The sequence below is a fragment of the Nyctereutes procyonoides genome, unplaced genomic scaffold (assembly GCF_905146905.1).
Source record: "Nyctereutes procyonoides isolate TBG_1078 unplaced genomic scaffold, NYPRO_anot_genome, whole genome shotgun sequence".
Classification (NCBI taxonomy): domain Eukaryota; kingdom Metazoa; phylum Chordata; class Mammalia; order Carnivora; family Canidae; genus Nyctereutes; species Nyctereutes procyonoides.
In genome coordinates this window covers 55,947,140-55,973,592 of record NW_026575052.1, presented here as the reverse complement: position 1 = coordinate 55,973,592, position 26,453 = coordinate 55,947,140, and the positions used below count along the sequence as shown (strand labels likewise).

At 55.5% G+C, this 26,453-nt stretch overlaps 1 protein-coding gene across 1 annotated transcript in view; it reads right to left on the bottom strand.

Annotated features, from left to right (window-relative positions):
- PFKFB3 (6-phosphofructo-2-kinase/fructose-2,6-biphosphatase 3) overlaps positions 1 to 11,698 on the bottom strand; it is a 75,159-nt gene extending 63,461 nt beyond the window's left edge. Inside the window, exon 1 of the mRNA XM_055331483.1 lies at positions 11,588 to 11,698. Coding sequence (XP_055187458.1) covers positions 11,588 to 11,603 — 16 coding nt within the window. The 5' untranslated portion in view covers positions 11,604 to 11,698. The remainder of the gene's footprint in view (positions 1 to 11,587) is intronic.
- Positions 11,699 to 26,453: the final 14,755 nt, after the last annotated feature.

Sequence of the window (26,453 nt, the reverse complement as noted above, 5' to 3'; positions counted from 1 at the left end):
AGCCACATTCAAAAGCTATAATGTACAAGGCACCTGGTGGCTCAGTTGGTTGAGCATCTGCCTTCGGCTCAGCTCACTATCTCAGGGTCCTGAGAGCGAGCCTAGCATCAGGCTCTGCACTTGCTGGGCAGTCTCCCTCTGCCCCTCCCCTACTCTCGCTCAAGTTCCATCTAAAATAAATGAAACATTTTTAAAAAAGATACACGTCGTATAATTCCATCTATGTGAATTTCAAGAACAAGCAAAATTTATTTATAATGAGAGAAGCCAGCCTAGTGGTTTCTGCTGAGAAGCAAGGGCATGAAGGAACTGTCGGGGGGTACTGCACATGTCCTATCACTTGATCAGGTTTTGGGTTAACAGATATACACATATGTGTGAAACCCAATTGGAATGTGTTTTTTGTGTTTTTGAATTTTATTTATTTATTCATGAGAGACACACACACAGAGGCAGAGACACAGGCAGAGGGAGAAGCAGGCTCCATGCAGGGAGCCTGAGGTGGGACTCGATCCCAGGACCCTGGGGTCACGCCCTGAGCCAAAGGCCGATGCTCCACCACAGAGCCACCCAGGCGTCCCGCATCTCTCATTTCTGTTTTAACTTCTCGTTTTGACATCATTTCAACTTTACAGAAAAATTCCAAGTAGGTCAAGGAATTTCCATGTATCCCTCACCCTGACTCACCAATTAACGTTAACAGGTGGCCACATCTGCTTTATCGTTCTCTCTGTACATTATCACAGTTTTAAATACGTATTTTTATATACAAAATAGTACACAAGTAAAGTTTTTAAAAATGTATACATATCATTTTTTGCTGAACCACGAAGATAAAATCTGCTCCCCTCCCTCTTAATACTTAAGTGTCTATTACGTAAAAGCCAAGATGCTTTCCTCCATCCATAATTACGATACGGCCATCAAAAGCAGGAAATTAACTTGAATGCAGTACAGACTCCAAATGCATTTGGCCAATTGCCACGCTAATGCCCAGGCTCCAGTCCAGCATTTACACTCAATGTCTGTCTGTCTCTCTCTCTCCAATCTGGGTCCTTACCTCTAAGGATCTAATACTGAAAAGTACCTACCACTTGACATGGGCTCTCTAAATAATTTCATTTCCTTGTTAAAACTCAAATATAGGGGCGCCTGGGTGGCTCATCTGGGGAAGTGTCTGCCTCAGGCTCAGGTCCTGATCCCGGGGTCCTGGGATCAAGTCCTGCATCCAGCTCCCTGCTCAGCAGGGACTCTGCTTCTCCCTCTCCCTCTGCCTGCCCCTCCCCGCCCCAGATAAATAAATAAAATCTTTTTTAAAAAACGTAAATTGATAATAACAGGAACGAGCAATTAAAATTCGAAACCACAGAGTCATGCTCTATTTTGAGGAGGTACCACATTCAGTCCCGGGTGGACCATACCCTTCCCGCTGCGGCTCTGCTGCGTTCAGAAGACCATCACCACCGCAGGCAGAAAGGGCACTGGAATTGCCTTGCAACCATTTGACGGACCCTGGAAACACGGCTTTGGGAACGGCTGATCTCGCTAACAAGTAGGAGGAACCATTCCTCTTCACTCCTTCTTGGTCCCTGGGCCCCCGGTGCAGACACGTGGCTTCCTCATAACCCTTGGTTCTCTCGAACACTCATCACTGATCCCCGAATGGTCCTCTTTCATGGTTCGTTGAAGTGCTGCAATGGACGAGCAGAGATCCCCCAGCCACCGACTTCCACATCTCAGCTCCCCCTCCCTGCTCCTGCCTCCCTCCAAACAGAAGTCACCATGACCCTGAATTTTACAAAAGACATACCGTTTGGTTGCATACGTCATGCTCAAAAGCATATTGTTTTAATTTTACTTAAAAAGAAGTATTTGGGGACACGTGGGTGGCTCGGTGGTTGAGCATCTGCCTTTGGCTCACGGCATGATCCTGGAGTCCCGGGATCGAGTCCCGCGTCAGGCTCCCTGCAGGAAACCTGTTTCTCCCTCTGCCTGTATCTCTGCCTCTCTCTCTCAGTATTTCTCATGAATAAATAAATAAAATCTTTTTTTAAAAAAAGTATTTTACTGCACCTAATGCTTTGCGATTTGTTTTAAGCAGTCGTGACATCGAATGCAGCTGTCCCTCAGAGTGGGGCCGTCCAGACAGCCGCACGACTAACATCCCGCGCGGGTCGGGGGCAAGGGCGCATCTACGCTTCCCCCGGAGCATGTGCAGCTGCTCGTTTGGAGCCCAGACTGAACGTCATCTGCGCAGAAGCTTCCCTCGGTGACCAGCCCGGGAAGGACACGGGGAGGCCAGCTTCACAAGACGACTCCAGACTGCTTGCTGGGCAAGTCTACACCGTGCCCACCCCCGCGGCACATCACAGTGCTTTGGACCCACATTCTCCCCGACGCCCGACATGGGCAGGCTTCTCCCTTATGCCACCTGCGTCGGGGTAAAACTGCATCGCCCATCGGGGTCTCTATTTGCACTTCCCTGCTCCCTGAGGAGGTCCAACGTCTTTATCTCCTTCTCTTACGTTACATACTACCTGATTTTTTTTTTTTAAAAAAAGGTGTTACCAGTCATTCGGCTCTTTTTAACAGAAGCCGGAGAAAGGAACAGAACCACAAAGAAAAAAAAGGACTGTCTCACTGCTTGGGACGGGTGGCTCTTCTGCAGCGTGGATTATGACTGTATGGTCACACCATCTATCACTAATTGGTATGCATTCCATAATGAATTTTTTAAAGATTTTATTTATTTATTCATGGGAGACACAGAGAGAGAGGCAGAGACGCAGGCAGAGGGAGAAGCAGGCTCTCTGCGAGGAGCCCAAGGCGGACCTCAATCTCGGGATCCTGGGGTCACGCCCTAAGCTGAAGGCAGACGCTCAACTGCTGAGCCCCCCAGCCGCCCCCCATAATGAATTTTTTTTGACGTTTTATAAGGTAAAGAAATTTCCTACAGAGCAGCAGTGACGACACAACCTTTTGCTTCATTCGAATGACTTCAAAGTAAAAGCTTTTATATACTCCAGGATTTGCACAAAACATAATTTTGGCTCAGAGTCGATTCTACGTTTTTTGTCCTCCATTCACGTTCAGCCAACACGACTCATGGCAAAGCGGATGGATGCCAACTGCCTCGCTTTTCTATTATAAAAGTGTGACGTTCGAGCTTTAGATTTTTCACACAGGGACCAGCCAGTGCGCTGACTCAGATCCCTGTGCCGTTGCGCCGAGGCAGCAAGTTGATGATAAAATCCCCGTTTTGATTCTTACACGTCTGGGGGCAGAGCAGCTCGGATACAGATCTTCACACAGTTTCAAGTCCAGAGCCCAGGGCCACCAAATTTGCTTGGATTCTTTCCTTTTGTTATTCAAGCATTAATGAGCTTTTAAAACCTATTTCTCTAAATGAGGCCAGCAGGCCTGTGGCGCAGGGTTGGCTGGAGGTAAGTGGGGTGATCTGCCGTCCTGGGACTGGGGAGGGGGGGCTGCTGGGTCTCATGATTCTCCACACTCTACAGGGGAAATCCAGGCCAAGCCAGGCCGAGTCGGTGACCCTGCCCGGAGGCTAACTTGGCCAGCCGGTGGCCGGGCTGGGTTTGTGCAGGAACTCTTTCTGGAGTAGAGTTTTCCCTTCTCCTACAATTGAGCCCTTCACAGCATAAGGAGATCGAAGCATGGACAGAAAGTCACTGGCAGGGGCCCCTGGGGGCTCAGTGGTTGAGCGTCTGCCTTCGGCTCAGGGCGTGACCCCGGGCTCCTGGGATGGAGTCCTGCACCCGGCTCCCCACCGGGAGCCTGCTTCTTCCTCCGCCTGTGTCTCTGCCCCTCTCTGGGTCTCTCATGAATAAATAAATAAAATCTTAAAAAAAAAAAAAAGAAGGAAAGGAAAGGAAAGGAAAGGAAAGGAAAGGAAAGGAAAGGAAAGGAAAGGAAAGGAAAGAAGGAAGGAAGGAAGGAAGGAAGGAAGGAAGGAAGGAAGGAAGAAAGAAAGAAAGAAAGAAAGAAAGAAAGAAAGAAAGAAGAAGAAAAGAAAGAAGGAAGGAAAGAAGGAAGGAAGGAAGGAAGGAAGGAAGGAAGGAAGGAAGAAAGAAAGAAAGAAAGAAAGAAAGAAAGAAAGAAAGAAAGAAAGAAAGAAAGAAAGAAAGAAAGAGTAAGTAAGTAAGTCATTGGCAGTTGGGGAACCACTGACACGGAAGCACCGGCAACAGGAAAAGCCCACCACGTGCTTGTCCACTGGATCGGACGACATCCACGTGCAGCGTCCGTCCTTGAGACCCAGCCAAGCATTATGAATCCCTTATGTGGGGCAAGAATAATCAGCTCTGACTCTGAAAGCCAGTTTTCTCTTAAAAGAAGCGTCTGTCCGGCAATTGGCCCGGAGCATAATAGATCTTTCTGGAAGGCTCCATGCTGAGCCCCAAGCCTCTGGAACCATGAATACCAAGTCTGTAGGCTACTGGACACAGCCCACTGAGCTCCAGCCGTCAGGATAACCACCAGGGCTCTGGGCCTCCCCGGGCGCCTCCGGAGAAGGCAGCTCCAGGAGCCCCCCGCGGCACCCCTCCCTCTTCCCCAGCGTCCAATCCTCACACCGCGTGCGGCCTGTGTCTACTACACACACTCAGCATCCAGCCCCGTATGACCCCCGCCCTCCCCGACCTCAGCTGACCTCGCCGCTCACAGACAGACTCCCACCTGGTCTCCTCGATCCACCCTCACCACCCTACAGTCTATTCCCAGGAAGGCAGCTACATACTGCATAGACAGCCTGTAATGCAGAGCTCATTCACACAACGGCTCCCCCTACACCCTCCAAGGGCTTCCCTATCCCACCCCACGTAAGAGGCTGAGGCCTCAGGGAAGCCTTGGTCTTCAGGAGCCGCCTGCTACCTTTCTGAATGGGGTCCTACACTGACGCAGCTCCAGCCTCACCGGCCTCCATGTGTCCCCCCCCAACATTCAGCCCACTATGGCCACAGGACCTTTGCACCTATACGTCCCCTCGCTAGAGCACTCTCCTAACAAACTGCATGGTCCACTCCTCACTCCCTGCAGTCTCTACCCAAATGTCACCCTCCAGTGACCATCCTATTTAAAACAGCCACTCACCCTCATCCCCAACTTCCTTCCTCCTCCTCTTTCTTGCTTCATTTTTCCCCACAGCACTTCGTCCCACTGGGCACACTCACGTCTCTGTTTACTGTCTGCCTACCCCAGTTAGAATGTAAGTCCCACGGAGGCAGGCAGTTCTGCCCATAGTGGTCACTGTTGTACTCTCGGCTCTTCACCCACGCCTAACCCACTAGGCGCCGAATAGACGTTTGCCCAATGACTGAAGGGTGTGTGCCAGCGAATGAAGTAACACCACCGGCTAGGAGAGGCAGCCAGCTGCAATCCAGTTGTTTCTTGCCTTTTATACTAAGTGTCCTCAGCTACCAGTCTATAACCCCCACTCCCTTTTCTTCCCAAATGGTTATTTCGTGAATGTCCCCAGAGAAACGTGGCCTCTGCACATGGCTGATGGGGGGGGGCTCCCCTTTTATCCAGATTCACTGCTTCCCCCCAAGGCTGCCTGGTTCGGGAAGCCCCCACACCAAGTGGTTGGACGCCTCCGCAGCAGTACCTGCCAGAGGCCTTGAGCAGGAGCACGCCGATCTTGCTGCAGACCCTACATCACGCTCAGAGCCCTAGCTGCAAGGGAGTCTGGGAAATGCAGTTTCCAGCTTCCCAGCAGCTTCCCAGCCTCCCCAGCACAAGCTGTCATGCTAGAGCAGTATTTTCAAGACCGTGGATTTATTCACCACTAGCGGCCTTGAAATCAATTTATTGGAAGCCGACCAGAGTCCTTTTTAATGAAGTGGAACAGACGACAAAGTACCACGGTGTACCCTACATTCTGGGATGAGTGCTGTTTCATGAAAATTTCTGTCCAAGCGTCAACCCAAACTATTACATCAGAAATTCTGGCGCATCAGCCTTTTTTTCAAAAAGCTCCCCAGTTCATCCAAATGTGTGGCCAGGAATAAGAGCCATGGGGGTCTGGTTTCTCCCTTAGAGAAACGATGCTTCTGTACCCATAACTGTCCCCCAGGATCCCACTCAGCCGGCCCGTCCTGCGGCCACGCTTCCTCGGGGTATGTCCCTGAGCCTCTGCTCACCCCCACTGACTGATGAAACTTTGCTCTTCCTGAGGCTGGGCCCGGTCCCCAAGCCTCGCGAGGGACTTCCGCAGCCTCGGGGCAGGGGGAAGAGGAGGTGCTTCCTGAATCCAATCCATTGCTGGGGTTCAGTATGTCAGGCACACAGTAAAAATACCAAAGCGATTCAGCCCTAAGGAAGGACACAGTTGTTCCCTCAAAAAGCATCCGCACAGCTCAGCACCGTGCACACCCAGGGAGCACACTTTTGGAAGGCTGCCTCATTTCATCTGGCCCAGGACACGGAGGACGAGCTGACCATCAACCCAGCGTCGGGCACGGCCACTCCACCCGACGCCCCAAGCAGGAGGGCCGGCTAGCAGTGACTGCTTTAGACTCGGGGAAGATTAGCAAAAAATTCTTCACCCCGGAACTTCCTGAAGGGACTGCAGGCCAATGACTCTGAGGGCCTGACGTCACAGACAGAGACCCCCCGACTGACCTCACCAGACCACAGGACTACGTCCACTCAAGAACTGGACACCGACACCAACTTCCTTCTGGCACAGATGTCAGTCCTGACTCGGAAACCACAGGTTGCAGGGCCGTGACCCCATCATTCACCACCTGCCTGAAACTTAGCCTCCCTCATGGAGACACTGGGAGAGGCCAGGCCAGGGTGCCCGGCGCGTTCTTTGGAGACAAAAGCACAGAGGGGATCCCACCCGCCCCCTGCAGCCAGTACAGCCAAGAAGCTGGGACCACTCTGTGTATGCGTGACAAATGGCCAGAGGGCACTGAGTTGGACTGGGAGGGAAACTCAGCTCACATCCTCCTTTTCCAGATGGGTAAACTGAGGCCGAGTGCTCCTCAGCCACTATGTGACACAGGTGGGCCTGTCACTACCTGGTCCCTGAGCTCTTAGGCCAAGATTTTTCCCCAACCCCATGGTGCTGTCATACACATCATCCCTGGGTCTCTGTCCTCGGGGAGCACGCCGCGGGCGTGTCAGGGACAGAGCTGTGACGCAGCCAGGCCAGGGAGCCTTCCTTCATCGGTAAGCCGCCGGGCCCCAGGGGACATGGACAGAACACAGGGTGGCCCCCGCACAGTGAGGACCCGGGCAGGGAAGGCCGCCAGCCGCCCGGCCCCATGAGGGCGTCTGTGCACGGCTGCCACCAGCCACCACCGGCCACCACCAGCCACCGGGGAAGCGGAGACGAAGGAAGGAGAGCTCCTGGGTGTGAGGTCAAAACGCTGACTTCAGTTTGCAAAATCGCAAGAATTGCGATTGGTTTCCTGCTGCCAGGGCCGCGCTGCCCCAATTCCCAAGGGGCTGCCCCGCGTGCTTCCCTCGGTGCCACCGCGAGCGTCCCCGGACACTGCCCAGCAGCCGCGGCCTGTGGCCTGGTGGCGCAGCAACCCCCACGGAGTGCTGGGGTGAGCGCCAAGGTCTCTGCTCACGGGTCAGCTCCTGGGAAGGCCACAGCGGCTGCCATGGGCCTCCTGGTGGCGACCAGCTCCCACTTCATCCCCACCAGTCCCTGCAGGGCCGTGGAGGCGCAGCACACAGTGTGCAGCCCTGGTGCGCACACAGCTCCACGCGGGAACCCAGCCCAGCTGCATGATCCCCGCGGCCGCAGGTCTTCATTGTCATGATGGAAACGATGCCACGCACGTCACACGGTAGCTGTGAGGACAAGTGAACCCATGGAAGGCTCTCCGGGTGGGGGCGTGCACAGAACGCTAGCTCGGTTTCCCTACGGGCCTCCAAGCCTCCCCCCCATTCCCCATCCCCTCCCAGGGATGCTGCACCCCCGATTCCCCGCGCCCTCTGAAGGGGGGACTGCACCCACAATTCCCCATCTCCTCCGAGGGGGGCTGCACCTCCGATTCCCCAACCCCTCCGAGGGGGGCTGCACCCCAATTCCCCACCCCCTCCGAGGGGGTGCTGTGCAGAATCCTTGGGACCCTGCTCCCTGAAGACCATTTTGCAGGCTTGTCAATCAGAAAGGGCCCTGGGGAACGCAGCAGAGACCCTGGCCTTGGAGCAGAGCACAGGTAGCAGGGAAGTGGCCACCTCCACCTGTGGAGCCCCCCAGAGGAAGAGCCCCCATCCCACCCCCCGCCTGGCTCCCCAGCTCCCCCAGACAGGTGTGGCCCCCCTCCTGGCGTCTGGCCCCAGCTTTCCTGACCACCTCCTCCCCTCCTGTGCTCAGGGCAGCCCGGGCCTCCTGCCCCATCCCAATCTCAAGGCCCGATTCTCCAGACACAGCCCTGGTCCCCATCCGTGGCCACCTCACCCTGGAACCAAGAGGAGACCGAACATCTGCCTTTCACCCCGCCCCGTGGGGAAGGTCACCATCACCCGTGGGGAAGGTCACCATCACCCGTGGGGAAGGTCATCCGGCTAGGATTCTGCGGGAGCTGGGGTGGGGGTGGGGGGCGCCTGGACCAAGCTGCAGACGCAGGCCGCGGAGCCTAAGCCCAGGGAGGGAACTGCCACGCGTGTTCAGCTAGCACCTTGCCTGTGCCCGGCGCAGAGCAAGCCCTCAATCTAGAGGATGAATGACCGAATGAACAAATGAATGAACGAATGAATGATGTAGTGTGCAATTCTTGAACTCTGCATTCGGGAGACATCAGCCATGTTGCTCAGTCCCGATACCTGAGATCCCGGGCTGGACCCGCTTTCTCACCAGATCCACCCTCCAGCAAAGGGGAGTCTGCCCAGCGCTGCGTCCTAGGAGGTGGACCTGCAAAGACACCCGTGGGCCCCCTGGCCCTCTGGCTGCGGTGCCCTGAGGTCAGAGGGCAGGAGGGGCAGAGGTTGGAGGATCCTTCCAGTGTGCTCGCTTTCTGGGGGCTCTCCAGTCCTCGAGGTGTGGGGCTCCAATCAGGCCACTGGCTCCTCCGCCCTGAGGCCTGAGGTGGTAACGCCAGGGAGCCCTGCGCTCTCTTCTGCGGTCTTCCTACGCTCTACCCATGGGGTCTGGTGAGAAACAGGTCAGCAGCCCAGGATCCCAGGTGCTGATCCTGTGCCCTGAGTGTGGGAGGAACGGCTGATGTGCCCCAAATGCAGAGTCCAGGCTCCACACATTAGCTGTCAGGACGCAGAGACAGGGCCGGGGAAGGTGCCGTTCTGGAGGTTGGCCGGAAGGAAGTCCTTCCCCATCTGGCTTGGGGTCATCTTGGGAGGGGGGCCAGGAAAGTCCTTTCTTCTTTCTTAAATTGCTTTTTTGGATAGTTAATACATCCAGGCGGCTCAAAAATACCGAAAGACATAAAAGAGTACTTGCCCTGAAGTCTCCACCATCTGGGCAGTTCCAGGGTTGGGGTGCTGAGCGCCCTCCCGGGCTGACCTCCAGCCCTGCAGCAGCTGCACCCCATGTCCCACCACGACCCTGAACAAACCTGGTCTCCGGGACATTTCCACCAAGTAGGAGATCACACCTGGACAAGGCGGGGAAGCCCTGCCTGGGAGGCGAGGCCTCCAGAGTCCCTGCCCCCCGCTGGCCACCAAGGCTCCCAGAAAACCCAGCTGAGGGCTGTTCCTCACATCCTGGACCTTCAGGAACCGCATCCACAGAACGGGGGAAGCGCATCTTCCCTCTCCAGCAGTGTTCTCTTCAGATTGAAAAACCCAACACAGCTTAGCACTGAGCAGCAGCGGCCAGTGTGCGGTCCTGCGCCATCGCCATCTGTCGGCGCCGCTGCCAAGTGCAACCTCACAGAGAAACTCCCTTAGCAGCCCCGGTGCTTTATCCGGGCGGCGCCGAAGCCCCTCTGCCCTCGCCCGCCCCCCTTCCCCGCGCCCCTGCAGCAAGTGTGGCGCCCAGCCCACAGGCATCTCTGCCTTCTGGAAGCCTGCCAGCAGAGCCGGGGACCAGCAGGCAGAGAGGGGGTGAAGGCGGCCATCCACGGGTGCTCCCGCTGCGGCTCTGAGGGAACCTCCAGACAAGGGCGGCAGGCTGTCATCGCATCGCAGAGACAACGAGGACAGTCAGCACGGGAAGCAGGTGTCATCAGCACCCGCAGAACCTCAGTCACCTCACTTCTCACCATCCCCCCCAGGAACAAGGAGTGCGAAGCACCCCCCTTCGGTGCCAGGAGCCCCCGCGGCATCTCAGGCTCTGGGCCAGGCGCACAGGCCACAGAGGCCTCGCGGCCACCCCAGCAGGAACCTGTTTCACCGCTGAGGGAAGAGAGGGCGTGCAGGGGACCCAGGGAACAGGGTGCCGGCCACACGGCTGGGTCCAGGCACCGGCAGGGAGCACATGCTTCCTCCCACTCACTTCTCACGGGGCCTGGCGCCCAGGCGGGGTGCAGAGGCCTGGGGTTCCCAGTGACAGGGGCTCACCCCAGCCAAGCCCCTCCCAACACGGCAGAAAAGGGAAGGAGTCCCATGGCTCTGATGGCAAAGTAAAAGTGAGTCTCCCAGGCGGATCGGCGGGGACTTGGGGGCATCAGGGCCTCCCTCATCCTGCCCGGAAGAGGAGGCCAAATGCAACGGGGACCCCCTTCCGGGACAGGGGGCCGTGGAGCATCTGGGGGCCACCGCTCCTGCAGAAGGGGCGCGGGTCGGGCCTGCAGGTGGGCCAGGTGGGGCGCCCCAGGCAGGGCCCCGGGTGGGGGGTGGGCAGGTGCTGCCGGCCAGGCCTACCTCGCGTCCCTCGGCCTGGGTGCTTTCTGAGCACTGGCCCCCCGGCCCCCACGCAGTCATCCCCACTCAGGTCCATTTCACTAGGGATCGGAGGACTTCCGAGAGTCCGAGGGCAGAGGCGGGCGGCGGCAGGACTCGCACACAGAGCCGCCTTCCGCACGGCGCGCCCCGGCCCGACCCTCCCCGGGACCCAGGGCCGCCACCGAGGGCCCCTCCGGCGGCGCCAACCTGCCCCACCGGCGCCCCCGGACTTGGACGCAGCTGGTCCAAGGGGGGACTGGTTCTGAGTCGGGGTGCGCACCAGCGCGGGCACGTGCGGCGGGCGGGGGGCCAGGAGGAGGGTGCGGGGGTGGGCGGGGGGGTCCGGGGAGGGCCGAGGAGGGGGGCGCGGGGGGTCCGGGAGGGCCGAGGAGGGGGCGCGGGGGTCGGGGAGGAGGCGGGGGCGGGGGGCGGGGGCGGGGGGGTCCGGGGAGGGCAGGCAGGAGGCGCGGGGGGTCCGGGGAGGGCCAGGCAGGAGGCGCGGGGGGTCCGGGGAGGCCGGGCGGGGTGCGCTGGGGGTCCGGGGAGGCCGGGCGGGGTGCGCGGGGGTCCGGGGAGGGCAGGCAGGAGGCGCGGGGGGTCCGGGGAGGGCCAGGCAGGAGGCGCGGGGGGTCCGGGGAGGCCGGGCGGGGTGCGCTGGGGGGTCCGGGGAGGCCGGGCGGGGTGCGCGGGGGGCGGCGCGCACGGAGGCGGGGTCCTGCGGGCGGCGGGCTGCGGGGCGGGGGCTCCGCGCGGGGGGCGCGCCTACCTTTCCTGAAGGGCATCGCGGAGGGGGCGCCCGGCGGGGCCGGCCCGGGACACCGAGGCCGGGCGACGTCCGAGTGGCAGCCCCGCGGCTCGGGGGCGCCTGCGGGCCCCGGGCGAGGGCGGGCGAGGGCGGGGGGCGGGGGGAGGAGGGACGTATTTGGGCCGAGCGGGCGCGTCACGGCCGCAGGGAGGATCCGCGGCGGGCTCGGGGCGGGCTCCGGGGCGGGCCCCGCGGAAGCCGCTTAACCCCCGCGCTGCCGGCGCAGGGGGCCGCGCGTCCGCTCGTCCCGGGAAGGGCTTGGGCAACTTCAGCCCGTGTCCGCGGGCACACAGGGCGGGCACAGGGACGCCTCCAGCTTGAACTGCAATTAAAGGACGGATGGAGGGACCCCCCCGCCCCCCCCCCGCAAAAGCGCAAAGTGCATCCCCCAGGCAGCCTCCCGAGCATCCTCCTGCAAAAGCCTTCCCACCCGGGGCTCCTGCGCTCCAGCAGCCCCCACCTCTGACATTCAATCCCCGCCCTGTGGTCCCCGGGTCCTGGGGAACCCAGACCAGCACTTCGCACGCAGGGCAGTAAGTATGTCAAAAATAACTTAAAAATCACCGCGACGCGCAGAGGCAGGAGGGAGACCTCCCCGCACTTGGCTCGCACCTGTGAAGGCCAGCACCTGGAAGTGCTTTGTTTGATGGGATCAAATATCTCATCAGGCCGGTCACCCTTCCTTCAGGTGAGAGCTATTTCTTGTGAAAAGTGCTACTTTAGGCTGCAGTTTGAAGAAAGGATGTTAGGAACCATCTCCTGACCTAATATTTGAGACATGCATGCTGATAGCAATTTCTCCCACTTTCTTTCTTTTTTTTTCTTTAAGATTTCATTTATTTATTCATGAAAGACACAGAGCGAAAGAGAGGCAGAGACAGGCAGAGGGAGAAGCAGGCTCCATGCAGGGAGGCAGGACTCGATCCCAGGACTCCAGGATCATACCTTGGGCTGAAGGCAGGCACCACAGGGCTGAGCCACCCAGGGATCCCCTCCCACTTTCTATGAAAAGAAAAAAAAAAAAAACATACGGGTGAACCGAAAAGTCAGTTGTTTGTTTTTGATCATTTCTTGGTCACAGTTTCTTAGCCTATTCTCCCTTGTGGGTAGAGCAGCCCAAACTCCTGCCCTGCATTCAAAGGCTCAGAGCCCATGTCTCAGGGAAGAAAGTCATTGCTCGTTCAGACAGGGTGTTGCCAGTGGGCCTGGGAGATGGCCATGGTGGAACCTTCTGGAAAGCCACTGTCGCATGGGCCTGGCTGGAGATTGGGACCATGAGCTCTCAGGCCTCGGCTCCTGTGCCACAGGCCTCCTGAGAGTGGGTGTGAGTCTGTGTAAGAGGAACAGGATGTGAGGGATGGGGCGGTGTTTTGAGAGATTATCACCTCCCTCTACCCTTTCCCCTGCCACATCTGTACCCTCCGGTGGACTTGCACTTTACTCCATGGACTCACACACCAAGGAAAGCAAATTTTATCTAAGGCCCAATAAAGTGTGCAAGACCGCACATCTCAGAACTGTCCAGCCACACGTCACAGTGAAGCCAGAGGACGTGCACTTTGGAGTGGGTGGGCCCACCTTCCTTGTACCTGGCACCTTCACTGCCTCATGAGACCTCATGTGGCTGTGATGCAATAAGAAATCTGCATTTGGTCCCTGTCCACAGTTCCTGGCACATGGGAACCTTGGAATCTCCACAGGGAGGAGGGAATGTTTGCATGCTTGTGGAAGGACTGATGGTGACCAGGGCACCCAGGCAGCTTCAGGATAGGGGCTGGTGGCCAGAAAGACCACCTCATGCTTAGGGGGTTGGGACTTTTAGCACCACCCCTCCACCTCCAGGGAGGAGAGAGGGCCTGGGAAACGAGTGGGGTCTGGGCCACGCAGGTGGCTCAGTGGTTGAGCATCTGCCTTCGGCTCAGGGCATGACCCCAGGGTCCCGGGATCGGGTCCCTCATCAGGCTCCCCGCAGGGAACCTTCTTTTCCCTCTGCTTATGTCTCTTCCTCTCTGTTTCTCATGAATAAATAAATAAAATCTTTAAAAAAAGAAAAAATGAGGAGGATCATGAGTGGTCAGTCACGCCAACATAATGAAACCTCATTAACCCCCCTAAAAGATGGGGTTCAGAGAGCTTCCAGGTTGGTGAGCACGGGGAGGCACTGGGAGGGTGGCGAGCTCAGGGCACGGGCAGTCGGTGCACCTATACCCTCTTGCCTCGTCCTACCCATCTCTTCCACTTGGCAGATCCTGAGTCGTATCCTTTATAATAAACTGATAATAACAAATAAAGCACTTTTCTGAGTTCTGTGAGCAGCTCTAGCAGATTATCAACCCTGAAAGAGGGAAATTTCTGGAGCCCCCTGACTTTGAAGCCCAATTGGACAGAAGAGTTGGTGCCCAGCAGCTGCACTGGCATCTGAAGTGGGGGGTGGTCTTGGGGCGCTGAGCCCCCTACCTCCCCTGTGGGGTCTGTGCTAACTCCAGGGAGTTATGTCAGAACTGAACAGGATTGCAGGACCCCTGGAGAACGGGCTTGCCGGCAGGGACACCCCACACACTGCGTCTCAGGAGCGTCCGGAGGTAAACCGGTCCAGGCTCACGGAGCCTGATGGCCCCGCGTTGGCCGCAGTCCTCTAGAGGAACAAGAGCATGGGTGGGACTCTGGGCTGCCTTGCACCTGTCACTGTGGAGCAGCAGCCCTCCCCGACGTCAGCTGTTGTTAATAACCCTGGGGACATTCTTTCGCTCCCAATCAGAATCAGCCGTGACGGTGGCATTTCAGAACTCGAAGAGTGTGTCTGCTTGTCTTCCGCACGAGGGAGGGAACAGCCAAGACTGAGTCTGCACAAGAGATAAGCGAGTGGCGGGAAAAACTGGATCTGCTCGTGGCAGCCAGGACCAGGTGCGGGGTGGGCAGCTGGGCCGGGTGGGGGGCCTGGCGTCCCGGGCTCACGTGGAAGCAAGACGTGAAGCAATTTTAGATTGAGAATATATTCCCAGGCGCCGTGAACAATATAGTGTGAATCATAGAGTGAAGTCATCGTGTCATTACTCGCCGAACCCCCAACTGTGTCCGCTCACATTTCTGCTCTCAGGCTAATGGACATAACCCTGCTCTTCTGAGGAGCATTTAACAGAGAAGGGGCGCCTGGAAATCTAGTGGCTGGAACCCTGGGGGAACCGAGGAGTGTTGCCGGGCCAGCTTCAACTCTTCCTGTGGGTCCCAGTGCCGGTCACTTTATTTTTTTTTTTTTAAATCTTCCTAAATGTTCTCTCTTTTTTTTTTTTTTTATTTATGATAGTCACAGAGAGAGAGAGAGAGAGGCAGAAACATAGGCAGAGGGAGAAGCAGGCTCCATGCACCGGGAGCCCGACGTGGGATTCGATCCCGGGTCTCTAGGATCGCGCCCTGGGCCAAAGGCAGGCACCAAACCGCTGCGCCACCCAGGGATCCCCTGCTGGTCACTTTAGAACGGTGGCCGTCAGGGGCATGGTGGGGTCGCTGAGGTCCAGAGAACAGAGGCGCTGTGGGCAGGGAAGCAGGCTGGAGGCTGGGTGGGTAACGGGGTGGCTGGGCCTCCGCAGCAGTTTCTGATTTAGTAGGGCCAGGGGTGAGGGTGCAGGAGTCTGCGCCGCTAGCAAGCTTCTCAGGTGATGGGGATGTTGCTAGTTCTCCTCGACAGAGACCCAGGGAGGAGCGTGGAACCGGGCTGTGAAGGGGGAGGGCCCTGGCGGGACTGGATCAAAATTGGGGGCTCCTTTCACCCAGGGCACCAGCCAGCCTCCCCCTCGGGCATCCGTGCGTGCTGCTGGGTGGTCCACCCTGTGCAGGCTCTTGGGGCAGGAAGCGCCAGGCCCCTAGCCTCAGGTTTTCTTACTGCAGGAGGTGAAGGGCCCCCTTCCCAGACCTCTTTCATGCTGTCCCCACAGGGAGGGTAACATGCCAGTAGAAGAGATCTAGGGCTTTCTACCCTGGCAGTTCCTCCCTGGCACGGGCCTTTCCCTAGCAGGAATTTGCATCTCCAAGCCTTCCCTCTTTAGCAGAAGGTAAGGTTTTGTCTCCAACGAAGGAATTAGTGCCCTAGGAGGAGGGAACCTTTTGATGGGGTCAGGGAGCAGCGGTAACGAGCCTTTGAAGGAGGAAGGAAGGAAAGGGAGTGCCTGGGGACTGGGAGCAGCAGGGCCCTGCCCCACCTCCACCGGAATCCCCCTGTGTAGAGTCCAGCGGGGGGGTGTCCCCACTGCAGGGCACCCCCCTGCCCCATGCCCCTCAGCCTGTTTCCCTTAGTGGGGAGCTCCCGCTGCCTTCAGCTTTCCAGGACCTGGGGTCCTGCTGAGAGCCAGCCCTAGGATGGGTCCAACAGAGCAGGGATGGAGGGAAGAGACTGGTGGGAACCCTGCCGCGGCTTCCTATGCTCTGTGACATACCCTCCTCCAGCCTCAGTGTTTTGTCTGTAAAATGGGCGTAATGTGTTCTTCATAGATTGCTGTAAGGATTCGATGAAATCATATTTTCCTGGAGCACAAGTGCTCAATGAAAGATAGCTGGCTTTAATGTTGTTGTTGTTGTTAGAGTTGGAACAGGGTCCCTGGGGTCCCAGAAGAGCAGAGAAGCCATTCGGAGCATTTGGGAGGTGCAGGCTGGGAGCATGTGGGCCGGCCCAGGAATGTCGGAGCTGAGCATCTGTGGGGTCGAGTGAGACAAGGGAAATGCAGCTGCCTGGGGATGAGCTCCTTAACTGTCCATTACCAAATTGTGAGTGTGTGTGTGTGTGTATGTGTGCGTGCACACGCATGTCTACATAGGTAACTATGAAAGAATCAATGATCCACATAGATTTTCTCATCCATGAGAAAACTGTAAACAGTAATACCAGTCTCCGACCAAAGGAACCAAGAGACCTGGGAGGATCAGAACAGCGAGACACAAGACGAGCCGGGAAGGTTTTGTGGTACCCCCCAAAATAAGTAATCATTCTGCCGAGGTGCCAACAAATGATGAGGACGTGTCCAGAAGACACAGAGGCCAACCTGAGCCAGAAGATAACGCATGGTAGTAATGGACTGTGACCCAGAAAATAAAGTGAGAACCCAGGAGTCCATAGAGTCCATACTGACATAAATTTTTTAAAAAAAATTGAATAAATACATAAGGGAGGAGGGAAAGCTCTTCCTCACAAATTCTAGAATTTATGGACATGGTCAGAATCCTAGCTAATAGACGCAGAAGGAATCACGGAGCCAGAAAAGTCGTCGTTTGGTGAGAAGCACAGGCATAAATGTTTCACAGCAAGCCTGTCAGTGGGTGAGGGGATCAGCCAGCAAAAGCGCAGCGAGAAAGATCAACGGTCCCCAAGTATCTCCCCCAAGGTACTTGCGAATTACGAAGGGGAGGGGGGGGGGGACTTCGCGGTAGAGACGCCTGGAAGCTTCCTCGACCACATCCTCGAAGCTAATGTCACCTGTAAGGGCCCAAACCGGCATCAGGTGCCGCTTGACATGACGTGCTGAGGACACGGCACAGTATTGTGATGTACTCTCGCCCCAAACGCAATAACCCGAACTTGCCCGTGAGGAGATGTGACACCCCTTAGACGATGCGACAAAAATAACTTGCAGATGGTTCTTCAAAAATGTCAAAACCGTGAAAGACAAAGGCACACGGAGGAAGCGTTCTTGCTGAAAGGCAGCTGCAGAACATGAGGCCCAAATGGGGATGCAGGCCCCGGGGTGGCCTCCTGTGCCACACGAGGGACATGAGTAGGGCAGCTGGTAACCCGGGAAGCGTATTGGGGCCACCCCAGATGCGGTAACCGTGCCCTGCTTATGTAACACCGGGGAACGTGGGTGAGGACTGGGGTGGGGATGGTGAGAATTCTGTCCTCTTAGCAGTATCTTTTGTAACCTTGAAATTTCAAAATAAAAAGTTAAAAAAAAAAAAGCAAAAGCAAAACCAATATCTCTAGCAATCGCGGAGGCCACAGATAGAACTCACCAAAGGAGGGCAGCCTGGGTGGCTCAGTGGTTTAGCACCGCCTTCAGCCCCAGGTGTGATCCTGGAGACCGGGGATCGAATCCCACATGGGGCTCCCTGCGTGGGAGTCTGCTTCTCCCTCTGCCTGTGTTTCTGTGTCTCTCATGAATAAATAAATACAATCTAAAAAAAAAAAACTCACCAAAGGAGAGAACTGGAAAATTAACCGGCTGTGCCCTGGGCCCCTGGGGACCCTTAGTGATGGGAACCCCCAGATTTCCAGGCAGTATAGCCAGCCTGTCACCACACATTTGGTGACTTCAAACACCACCTGTCCTGTAGGTGGGGAGACACGCAGGCATCTGGGGGCTCTGTCCAGAGTCCCCGGAGGCTGCCATCGAGGTGAGCATGACCTGCAGACCATCTGCAGGAAACCCAGCTTCCGAGCTCACGCCCAGCAGCAGAGTTCAGCTCAGGGGGCTGCGGGAATGAACGTCCCTGCGTCCTGCTGGCTATCAGCTGGGGCCACCCTTATTCCCAGGGCGGCGTGCTTGCCACAAGCCCCCCCCCATCTTCAGGTCAGCTGGGCAGGCTGATGGCTTCTCCCACTTTGAGCCCTGACCTCTTCTTCAGGGACCCCAGAGCTCCCTGCCCTAAAGGACTCAGGCCCGGTGCACGTAACCTCCCTACCCTCAGCCCAGCCGATTTGGGATCTGAATTTTACCCACCAGTTCTCTTCCTGGAAGTGCTTAGATTAGCTCTGGAGTAACGGGAAGCTTTGTAGATGCCAGGGCCGGGAATCCTGGGGTCCACGTGGGATTCCTGCCGGCCAGAGAGTAAGTCCTCAAATGGGATAAATGAGTACAAACTGGCACCAGGTTTATGGATGATGGGGGGCGGGCAGGGCACGGTGCCCAGCAAATCAGTCCGGCCTGGCTCCCAGAGGGTGTCCTCCTTCCCCATGACCCTCCCGTTTGAACCGGTCCCCAGGCCGGCCCTGACTGCGTTGGGATGTAATTTATTCTCTTCCTCTTTCCAGTTGGAGTTTCAGAAATCAGGGCCTGGTCTCTAGGGGACAGATCCTGTTCTGATTCTGGAGGCCGGGGATGGGAGGACGTGCCACTGTGTTCATACCCTGCCGTCGGCTCCAGGCTGCGTGCTGGTGGCGCCCTCAGGCTGCCCAGCTCCTGCCGGGTCGGGTTGGGGACAGCTGCCCTGTGCTCGGGAAGGAAAGAGCCGCAGAAACAAGGCTCCACACTAGGGGGTGGACCCCTTGGGGCTGTGCACGGGGCTGAACCCGGTCCTCGAGGCACCCTGAGCCCAGGGCTGGAGTTGAATTGAGGATGAAGCCCCGGAAAAGACCAGAGCCCTAAAGGACTCCAGGATGGAACCAAGCTGCTCCACCCAGTGTGTGACCAGGCTATGGTTGCTTCTTCATAGCATGTGGACCGATACTGGGTCCCAGCAGAGGCGAGGGGCCACCCCGTTTCTCTGCGGACAAAGCTCACCTCCGCTGAGGAGGCGGCTGCCTAGTGCCCAGCTAGAAAGGATGGAGCACAGGCCTCCCGATCACCAGCACCCTTGCTGGGGTGCTGCGTCCTCTGGGGTCCCCATCCTGCAGCCAGGATGTTGCAGTCCTCAGGGGGCTAGGGAACCATCCATCCTTAGCGGACCTTGTCTTAATGATCTATTTAGGGCTGAGAAGCCAGGCTGCCTCCTTCCCAGAAATCAGGCTCCAGGGCTCTGGCCAAGGGCTTCCCGCCCCCACTGTGGTCCTTCTGCAGGGGGACGAGCAGTCGCCGTGATTAAAATTAGTCACATAATCACTTCCAGAGAAGCAGGGCAAGTCTTGCAATGGGCTCTCACTGACCCCGAGATAGGGACGACTGAGAGGAGCGGTGGGGTGGATGGTGGGCCAGCCAGGCTGCGGGAGTGTGGAAGATTCAGGGGCAGCGTCACGGCTGGCTCTCCTTCTGCCCGCGGGGGCCATTTCTTCCCTCCTTTGCCCTCTGTCTCCCCATCTGTAAGATGCAGGGAATATTAGTTGTTGCCCAAAGGTGAGGACCGCACGACTGCTGGGAAGAGAGCACAGACTTTCCAATGTGAGAGGAGCGTCTATTTTTACTGTACACGAGGGTGGCTTTTATACACATGAAAGACTGCTTGGAGTTATTCCTAAAACTAGAGGATGGTTTTTCTATTTTTAATATTCAGTTTATCCAAATCCGAAAGTTGGGGTTTTCCTTCAGCTTTTAGGCTTAACTTAAACCTATGCTATTCTACTTAAAACCTTAGCACATAAACTGTAGTAAAATATAACAGTCACTGTTAAGGGGAACCTTTGTGACTGGCCCCGTGTAGAAATACGGTTATTTAAACTGCCTTCTTGAGGACCCTGGGTGGTTCAGTGGGTTAAGCGTCCGCCTTCAGGTCGGGTCAGGTCATGATCCTGGCATCCTGGGATCGAGCCCCACACTGGGCTCGCTTCTCTCTCTCCCTCTCTCTAAAATAAATAAATAAAATCTTAAAAAAAAAGACCTTCTCAACTTAAAACTGCATTTATGAAATGCTTTATGCAAGCCTTCCCAAATAACCAACTAAATATGGTGAATCTTAAGTCCTGTTAGATGTCCCCATACTGCTTATATTCTTAACAAAATGACACTGTACCTTTTAGCTCAAATCACAAGTCTACATCAATTACTCAAATATATATATTAACGTGGGACCGAGGTCAGTCCACTGGATACTCACATTCACCACATTCTCTTAAAACTACAAGTTCTTAAAATGCCGAGTAGATACTAGTCACCTGAACTTAACCCCAAATATCGAAAGTATGAATTTACTGTGCTTCATGTTCCTCTGCTTAAATAGAAGCTTTTCCACAGTTAAAAGAAAGGGACTCTATAAAGGAACAATCATGTCATTATCAGCAAGTCCAGGTCCTGTCGCAAGACACTGAGGTTATTTATCGACCAAAAAGATCCCAATGAAGACAGTATAAGATATAAAACAGGGTAAGGGTTTTCCAGACATTCTGAATTGAGGGTTATTTTTTCAAGAAAATGTTTAAGCCTCAAAAGAAAGCAAGATTCTAAATCTGCTGCTGAGGAGTTTCTAGAAGGGGCCGGAGAAGAGCTTTCGAGGCCCTCGCTGCTGCAAGCCGGCTTCGAGAGTTAGCCGGGGACTGAATTCCTAAATGGTGCCGTATCCCTGTGGAGTGTCCCCAGGCCCAGGGCTGCCGCACGGAAGGACAGCTGTTGACTAGAGGGAGGGCCGGCTCTGGGCGGTTAGAGAAAGGGCAAGAGTTGAAACCACAGTCCCACGGGGCAAGGGCGCTTCGCTAGTAGCCATGGAGGTCACCCAGGCTCTTGGTGCCAAGGGACAGTGACCAAACCCGAGGGAGCTTAGGCCAAAGGACAGTTATGTGGAAGGAAGCTGACGTGACTCAGCTCGAGAGCCAGAGCATCCAAGCCGTGGGGAGGGGTGACTGCCTGCAGGGCCTCTGGGACCAGCCTCACAGCCTCCTGGCACCCGTCATCTGGCTTGCTGCTGGCCGGGGGCCCCCTCACCACCAACCACGGAGCCGTCTTGGGGAGGCGGGAGGAAGGGGTCAGGAGAGTGGCTCGCCCTGTGCTGTCCAAGACGCAGCAACGGTTTCAGCAGAAGGCGAAGGCGGGGAACCGGGTGGGGGGGGCAGGTGCCAGCACCCACTGGGCCGCCGCACTTATCTCCAGTCTCCACTGCCAAGTGACCCAGAGAGGCTCTGGGCCCTGACGGGACAGCTACAGCGGCTCTATCGGGAGCAAGGAAGGGGTGACAAGGGCGGGCATTGGGGGCACAGGAACTCCCCACGGGAAGCAGCGCTGGAGAGAGGACGCTGGCCTTCTGACCAGGGGAACGTCCTCACTCACGGGAAGCAAGAAGGGGGAAAGGCTGGTGTACGAGTCACTGGGGGACCTCACCCCCCCCCACAGAGAGAGCTAGCAGACCCACGGGGGCGCCTCAGGCCGGCCCCCAGGCCCCCAAGTCCAACCTTTGGTACTTAAGACCCTCCCCCAAAAGCAGAGCAAGGCTGTAACCCTGTTGACCCATGTTTTCCTTCAGGACCTGAGCCCCTGAGCCTGCCCTGTCATAGTTCCTCCACATTTAGGGGACAAAGGCTGCATGTTTGCAAGATTGTGCTCCTAGAAGCACTGACCAAGAACATTCACCTGTGTCTCTTCAGCTCCAAGAGCCTGAGCCACTACAGATGAGCAACGAGTATTTGTTAAATGAGTGAGTCAACCGATCACAAGGCGACCTTTGCGGAATTCGTGCTGGTATTTCCGTGTGGCCTGGAATGCAGATACATCTTGGTCCTCCTCGCATCCCTGGTCTCGCACAGGGCCTGGCACATAAAAAGTGCTCAGTAAACATTTGTTACAATGACAGTTAAATAAGCAATACCAAAAAAATATAAAATAAATAAATAAATAAATAAATAAATAAATAAATAAGCAATACCTCCTAAGCTCTGTGTTCAATTTAAAAAAAAAAATAGTCCTGAGAGGGGACGCCTGGGTGGCTCAGTGGTTGAGCATCTGCCTTCAGCTCAGGGAGTGATCCCAGGGTCCCGGGATCAAGTCCAGCATCAGGCTCCCCACAGAGGGAGCCTGCTTCTCCCTCTGCCTGTGTCTCTGCCTCTTTCTGTGTCATGAATAAATAAAGAAATCTTTAAAGAAAAAAATAGTCCTGGGAGCCACTCATTTTCAGTTACCAAAATCTCTATTGGTTGGGAATGCTTGTGCCCATTAGGAGCAGAAATTTGGGCTTCTTTTTCTGGCATGAGAAACCCAGAGGGGAGCAGTCCAGGGCTGGTGCAATGGATCTCTGGTGTGCTGTTCTGTCTACACAGCAAGTTGGCTTTTGTCCACTGTCTGACCATGCTGCATCTCCAGAAGTAAGGATGAGTGGGGGGAGAGGCAGCACAATTACATCTCTTCCTTTTACCAGTAAAGCAAAAGCTTTACCTCAGAGACCCCAGATATTTCTTTTTAAGATTTTTATTTACTTATTTTAGACAGAAAGCAAGCACGAGCAGGGGGGAGGGGCAGAGGGAGAGGGAGAAGCAGACTCCCCGCTGAGCAGGGAGCCCCACGCGGGGCTCGAACCCAGGACCCTGGGATCGTGACCTGAGCCAAAGGCAGATGCTGCACCGACTGAGCCCCCCAGGCGCCCCAGTCTCTCTATCTTGTATCTGTGTTTTCATCATGATTTTGAGACATCTGATATACTATTTGTCATAGTGCCTAATGGAATGGTAAGCATTTAAGAAATACTTCATCAGTGGGTAACTGGTATAGAAATAACATCATTTCCCTGAATATGTTGTTCACCCTGCTCCAGTCAGTGAATGAATTATATAGTTTAGCTTAAATAATTACTCTATGCAGATAAGCAGGGAGATGGCATCTCGTAATATTGAAAAAAACCAAGTTAGAGCCCTATTCCCTCCTCGTCTAATATTTCCAATCCGACTTGCAACATAAAGCAGTTGGACATCTTGCTCCAGCGCCCCCTTCCCCTTTGTGCCCTTGGAAGAGGAAACGTCTCAGCACAAATGAGCTCGCCCGGACCATCAGAGAGTGCGGTGGATCTCATGCACCGCCCAGGTGGCAGTGTCTTCAGTCTCTGGAAGCAACAGCTGGTCCTGCCGCAAGGACGTGTTGGAGAAAGGTTTATTTGTGGCAGAAAGCACGCATCTGTCTAATGGCCTGGAGGACAAGCATGGCCTTCATTCCTGCAGAATTGCTGTTAGAAAAATAATACAGTCGCGAGATGTCACAAAGTGTGGAAATTGCACCCTCACCATCGAGCTTGCATCAGCCACTGTCCAGTAGGGAGCCTACCGAAAGTCTCGGGAAAGGGCTCGTTTTCATTTCCTCAAGAAACAGGAAGCATTCTGCAGCTAGCGGTGTCGGGCGACGGCCTGCTTCGCGCCGTGGCCCTCAGGGTGCCCTCGCTCCAAGATAAGGGGCACAAAAGTCAGGGAGGTGGGCAGGGTGGGCCCTCCCCGCACACCTGCCACCCCAGCTCTCCACGGGAGCCTGGACGACCATGCCCTCCCCACCGGCACATCTCCTCCACGAGGCTCACTGAAATCCTTTACGTGCGGGACACTGACAACTGCCGGGGCTGCTAAGGCCCAGGGGAAGACACAAACGTGAGGACAAACTGGAGGAGGACACGATCTTCGCCAATGGGGGGCTCACCTCGGCCCGAACACTCAGAACAGGCGGGCACAGAAGCCAAGTGACTCAGACTCCACGAGTCGATGCCAAGAGGCTGAGTCAGCCGACCAGGGGAGGTGTGCGGTAGTGGGAGGTGAGAAAACCGGCCTCCTCCATCCTTGTCCCAGCCTCCTGGAGACTGCCTACGGGGCCAAAGGGCTTTATATTTAGCAGATATGGCATCTCTGTCCCTCACTCCCCAAAAAGGTCTTCCCCCTTGGTTCTGAGAACGTCCAGACTGGTTGGGTTGAGGCTGAACCCCGATGCTGTACCTTTGGGAGCTCGGTGGACCTGCACGGACGGGCATGACGGAGACCGTGTTTGGAGGAAGAGCAGCGCGGAGCAGACTCGGTGGCCTGGATGCAGGAGGGTGAGGGGGACTCATCTCCCCAGACCGGGGAACTCTTGGGCAGGATATGGGAGGCTGGCACTGTTTTATGGTCATGCTTGCACAACGGTACACCTTGAGCATCGCGACATCCCCGGAGTTTCTAGAGTAATGCAGTGGCTCTGGATTTCAAGGAAAAAAAAGTCAGTTGAGGAGTTCCTTAGCCAGCTCTGAGTCCTACAGACATAGATCAGGATTTTGTTTTGTTTGCTTTTTTTAAAGATTGTATTTATTTATTCATGAAAGAGACAGAGAGAGGCAGAGACACAGGCAGAAGGAGAAGCAGGCTCCATGCAGGGAGCCCGACGTGGGATTCGATCCCGGAACCCCAGGATCACACCCTGGGCTGAAGGCAGATGCTAAACCGCTGAGCCCCCCAGGGATCCCGTGTTTGTTTGTTTTTAAGATGTTATTTATTTATTCATGAGAGACACAGAGACATAGGCAGAGGGAGAAGCAGGCTCCGTGCAGGGGGCCCGATGCAGGACTCGATCCCAGGACCCCGGGGTCATGCCCCGAGTCAAAGGCAGACACTCGACCGCTGAGCCACCCAGGTATCCAAAAAGCATTCTCTTATTGAAGCCACATACTCTCAGAATATGAGCTTATCTGGAAACAGTGTCTTTGCAGATGTAATCAGTCACGATGAGATCATACTGGAGTAGGGTGAGCCCTAAAGCCAACGGGACTGGTGGCCTTGGAAGAGAAGAGAATGGAGACAGAGCGCCACGTGATGACAACCGGAATCAAGTCCCTAAGTCAGAGAATGCCAAAGGTGGCCAGCAGTTGCCAGAAGCCAGGGAGAGGCGAGGAAGGACACTCCCGAGAGCGCGCCACCCTACTGGCACCTTGATTTCAGAACTGTAACTTCCAGAACTGTGGAAGCAAAAATATTCAGTCTGAAGCCACAGGGTTGCAGTGATTTGCTCTGGGCTGCCCAGGAAACCGATAGAGCTACCGTTACGTTTTGTCGTCTCTGTTATAATAGGAGGCCTAACCACGCAGAATGCAGCTTTTCCATGTGGCTCCAGGGTCACTGTCCACTGAGGAACTGATGATTCCCACTGATTTATGGGAGATAACGGCAGTTCTATGGCCAGCTCCATTCTGATCCTGCCCGGAACCTTCCTCTCTACAATGCCTAGAGACTCAGCCCTGTTCTGTGTGAACACTTTTCCTTACAATTTCATTAAAAAAAAAAAAAAAAAAAAGCCAGATGAGGTAGGAAAACTGATCAACGAGATGGCTCAGAGCTCACTTCCTAACACAGGGGTGCCCTCCATTCCTGCCCCACCCTCCCCTGCTGACCCTTCCGTGCTATGCTAGGAAGCTGGAGGCCACTGCAGAAACAAGCTCAGAGAGCTCCCTGGGGAGCGTACTTTAGACCCAAGGAGGCCTTCTTCACTCTCAAATGCCAGATGTGTAACCACACGGACTTGGAGCAGAAGGCAGCAGCAGCCAGAGTTGTAGGCGGACAGCCGCCATGGCAAGCTAAGCAGGCAACAGGTGCTTTCAAATGTGCGAGGGCCTTGCCCTTTGCTTCTCCTCGTGACACAAAGGTCAGGTGTCAAGCTAAAGGGCAGAGGCAGCAGCCCCCCGCGCGTATGGCCTTGTCCATCAGCGCCTCCCCGTCACGGCAACGATGCTCTGACAAGAACGTACATGCCAAGTCGCTCCTTCTCCAACGCTGTATGCAACTCCGCTCAGCCGTCAATTTTCAATCACATTAATGCCTGGAGGATGTGAGACCATACAAGGTAGGAGACTCCAAAAATTAAGGCCCAACAGGAAACATGGCCAAGGGAAGTGCATGGAACACGCAGCAGGTCTTGGAAGTGAGTGGTCCAGACTGGGGAGGAGGACGCCAGGAAAAATTCAAAAGTGAGAGATTAACTGATATGCCTGGCCTGGGGGAAAATATTAGATGGCAGATAAACTCCAATGGAGAAATTAGAAAAATCCTAAAATAGATATATACGTTAAACAATTGTTTAAAAAAAACTGGGCAATTATTAATTCTAGAAGACCCAAGGGTTGTATAAAAAAATGAACTGTAATATACTACTCAGATCGTGCATGAATCATATTTATGTCCTAGTGAGTTTGCAGTGACTACTGCTTTAACACAGAATTTTGATGTAAGCAGTTTACAAGAGTTGGAGGGAGAAACCCTCCTCTCCTGTTAACA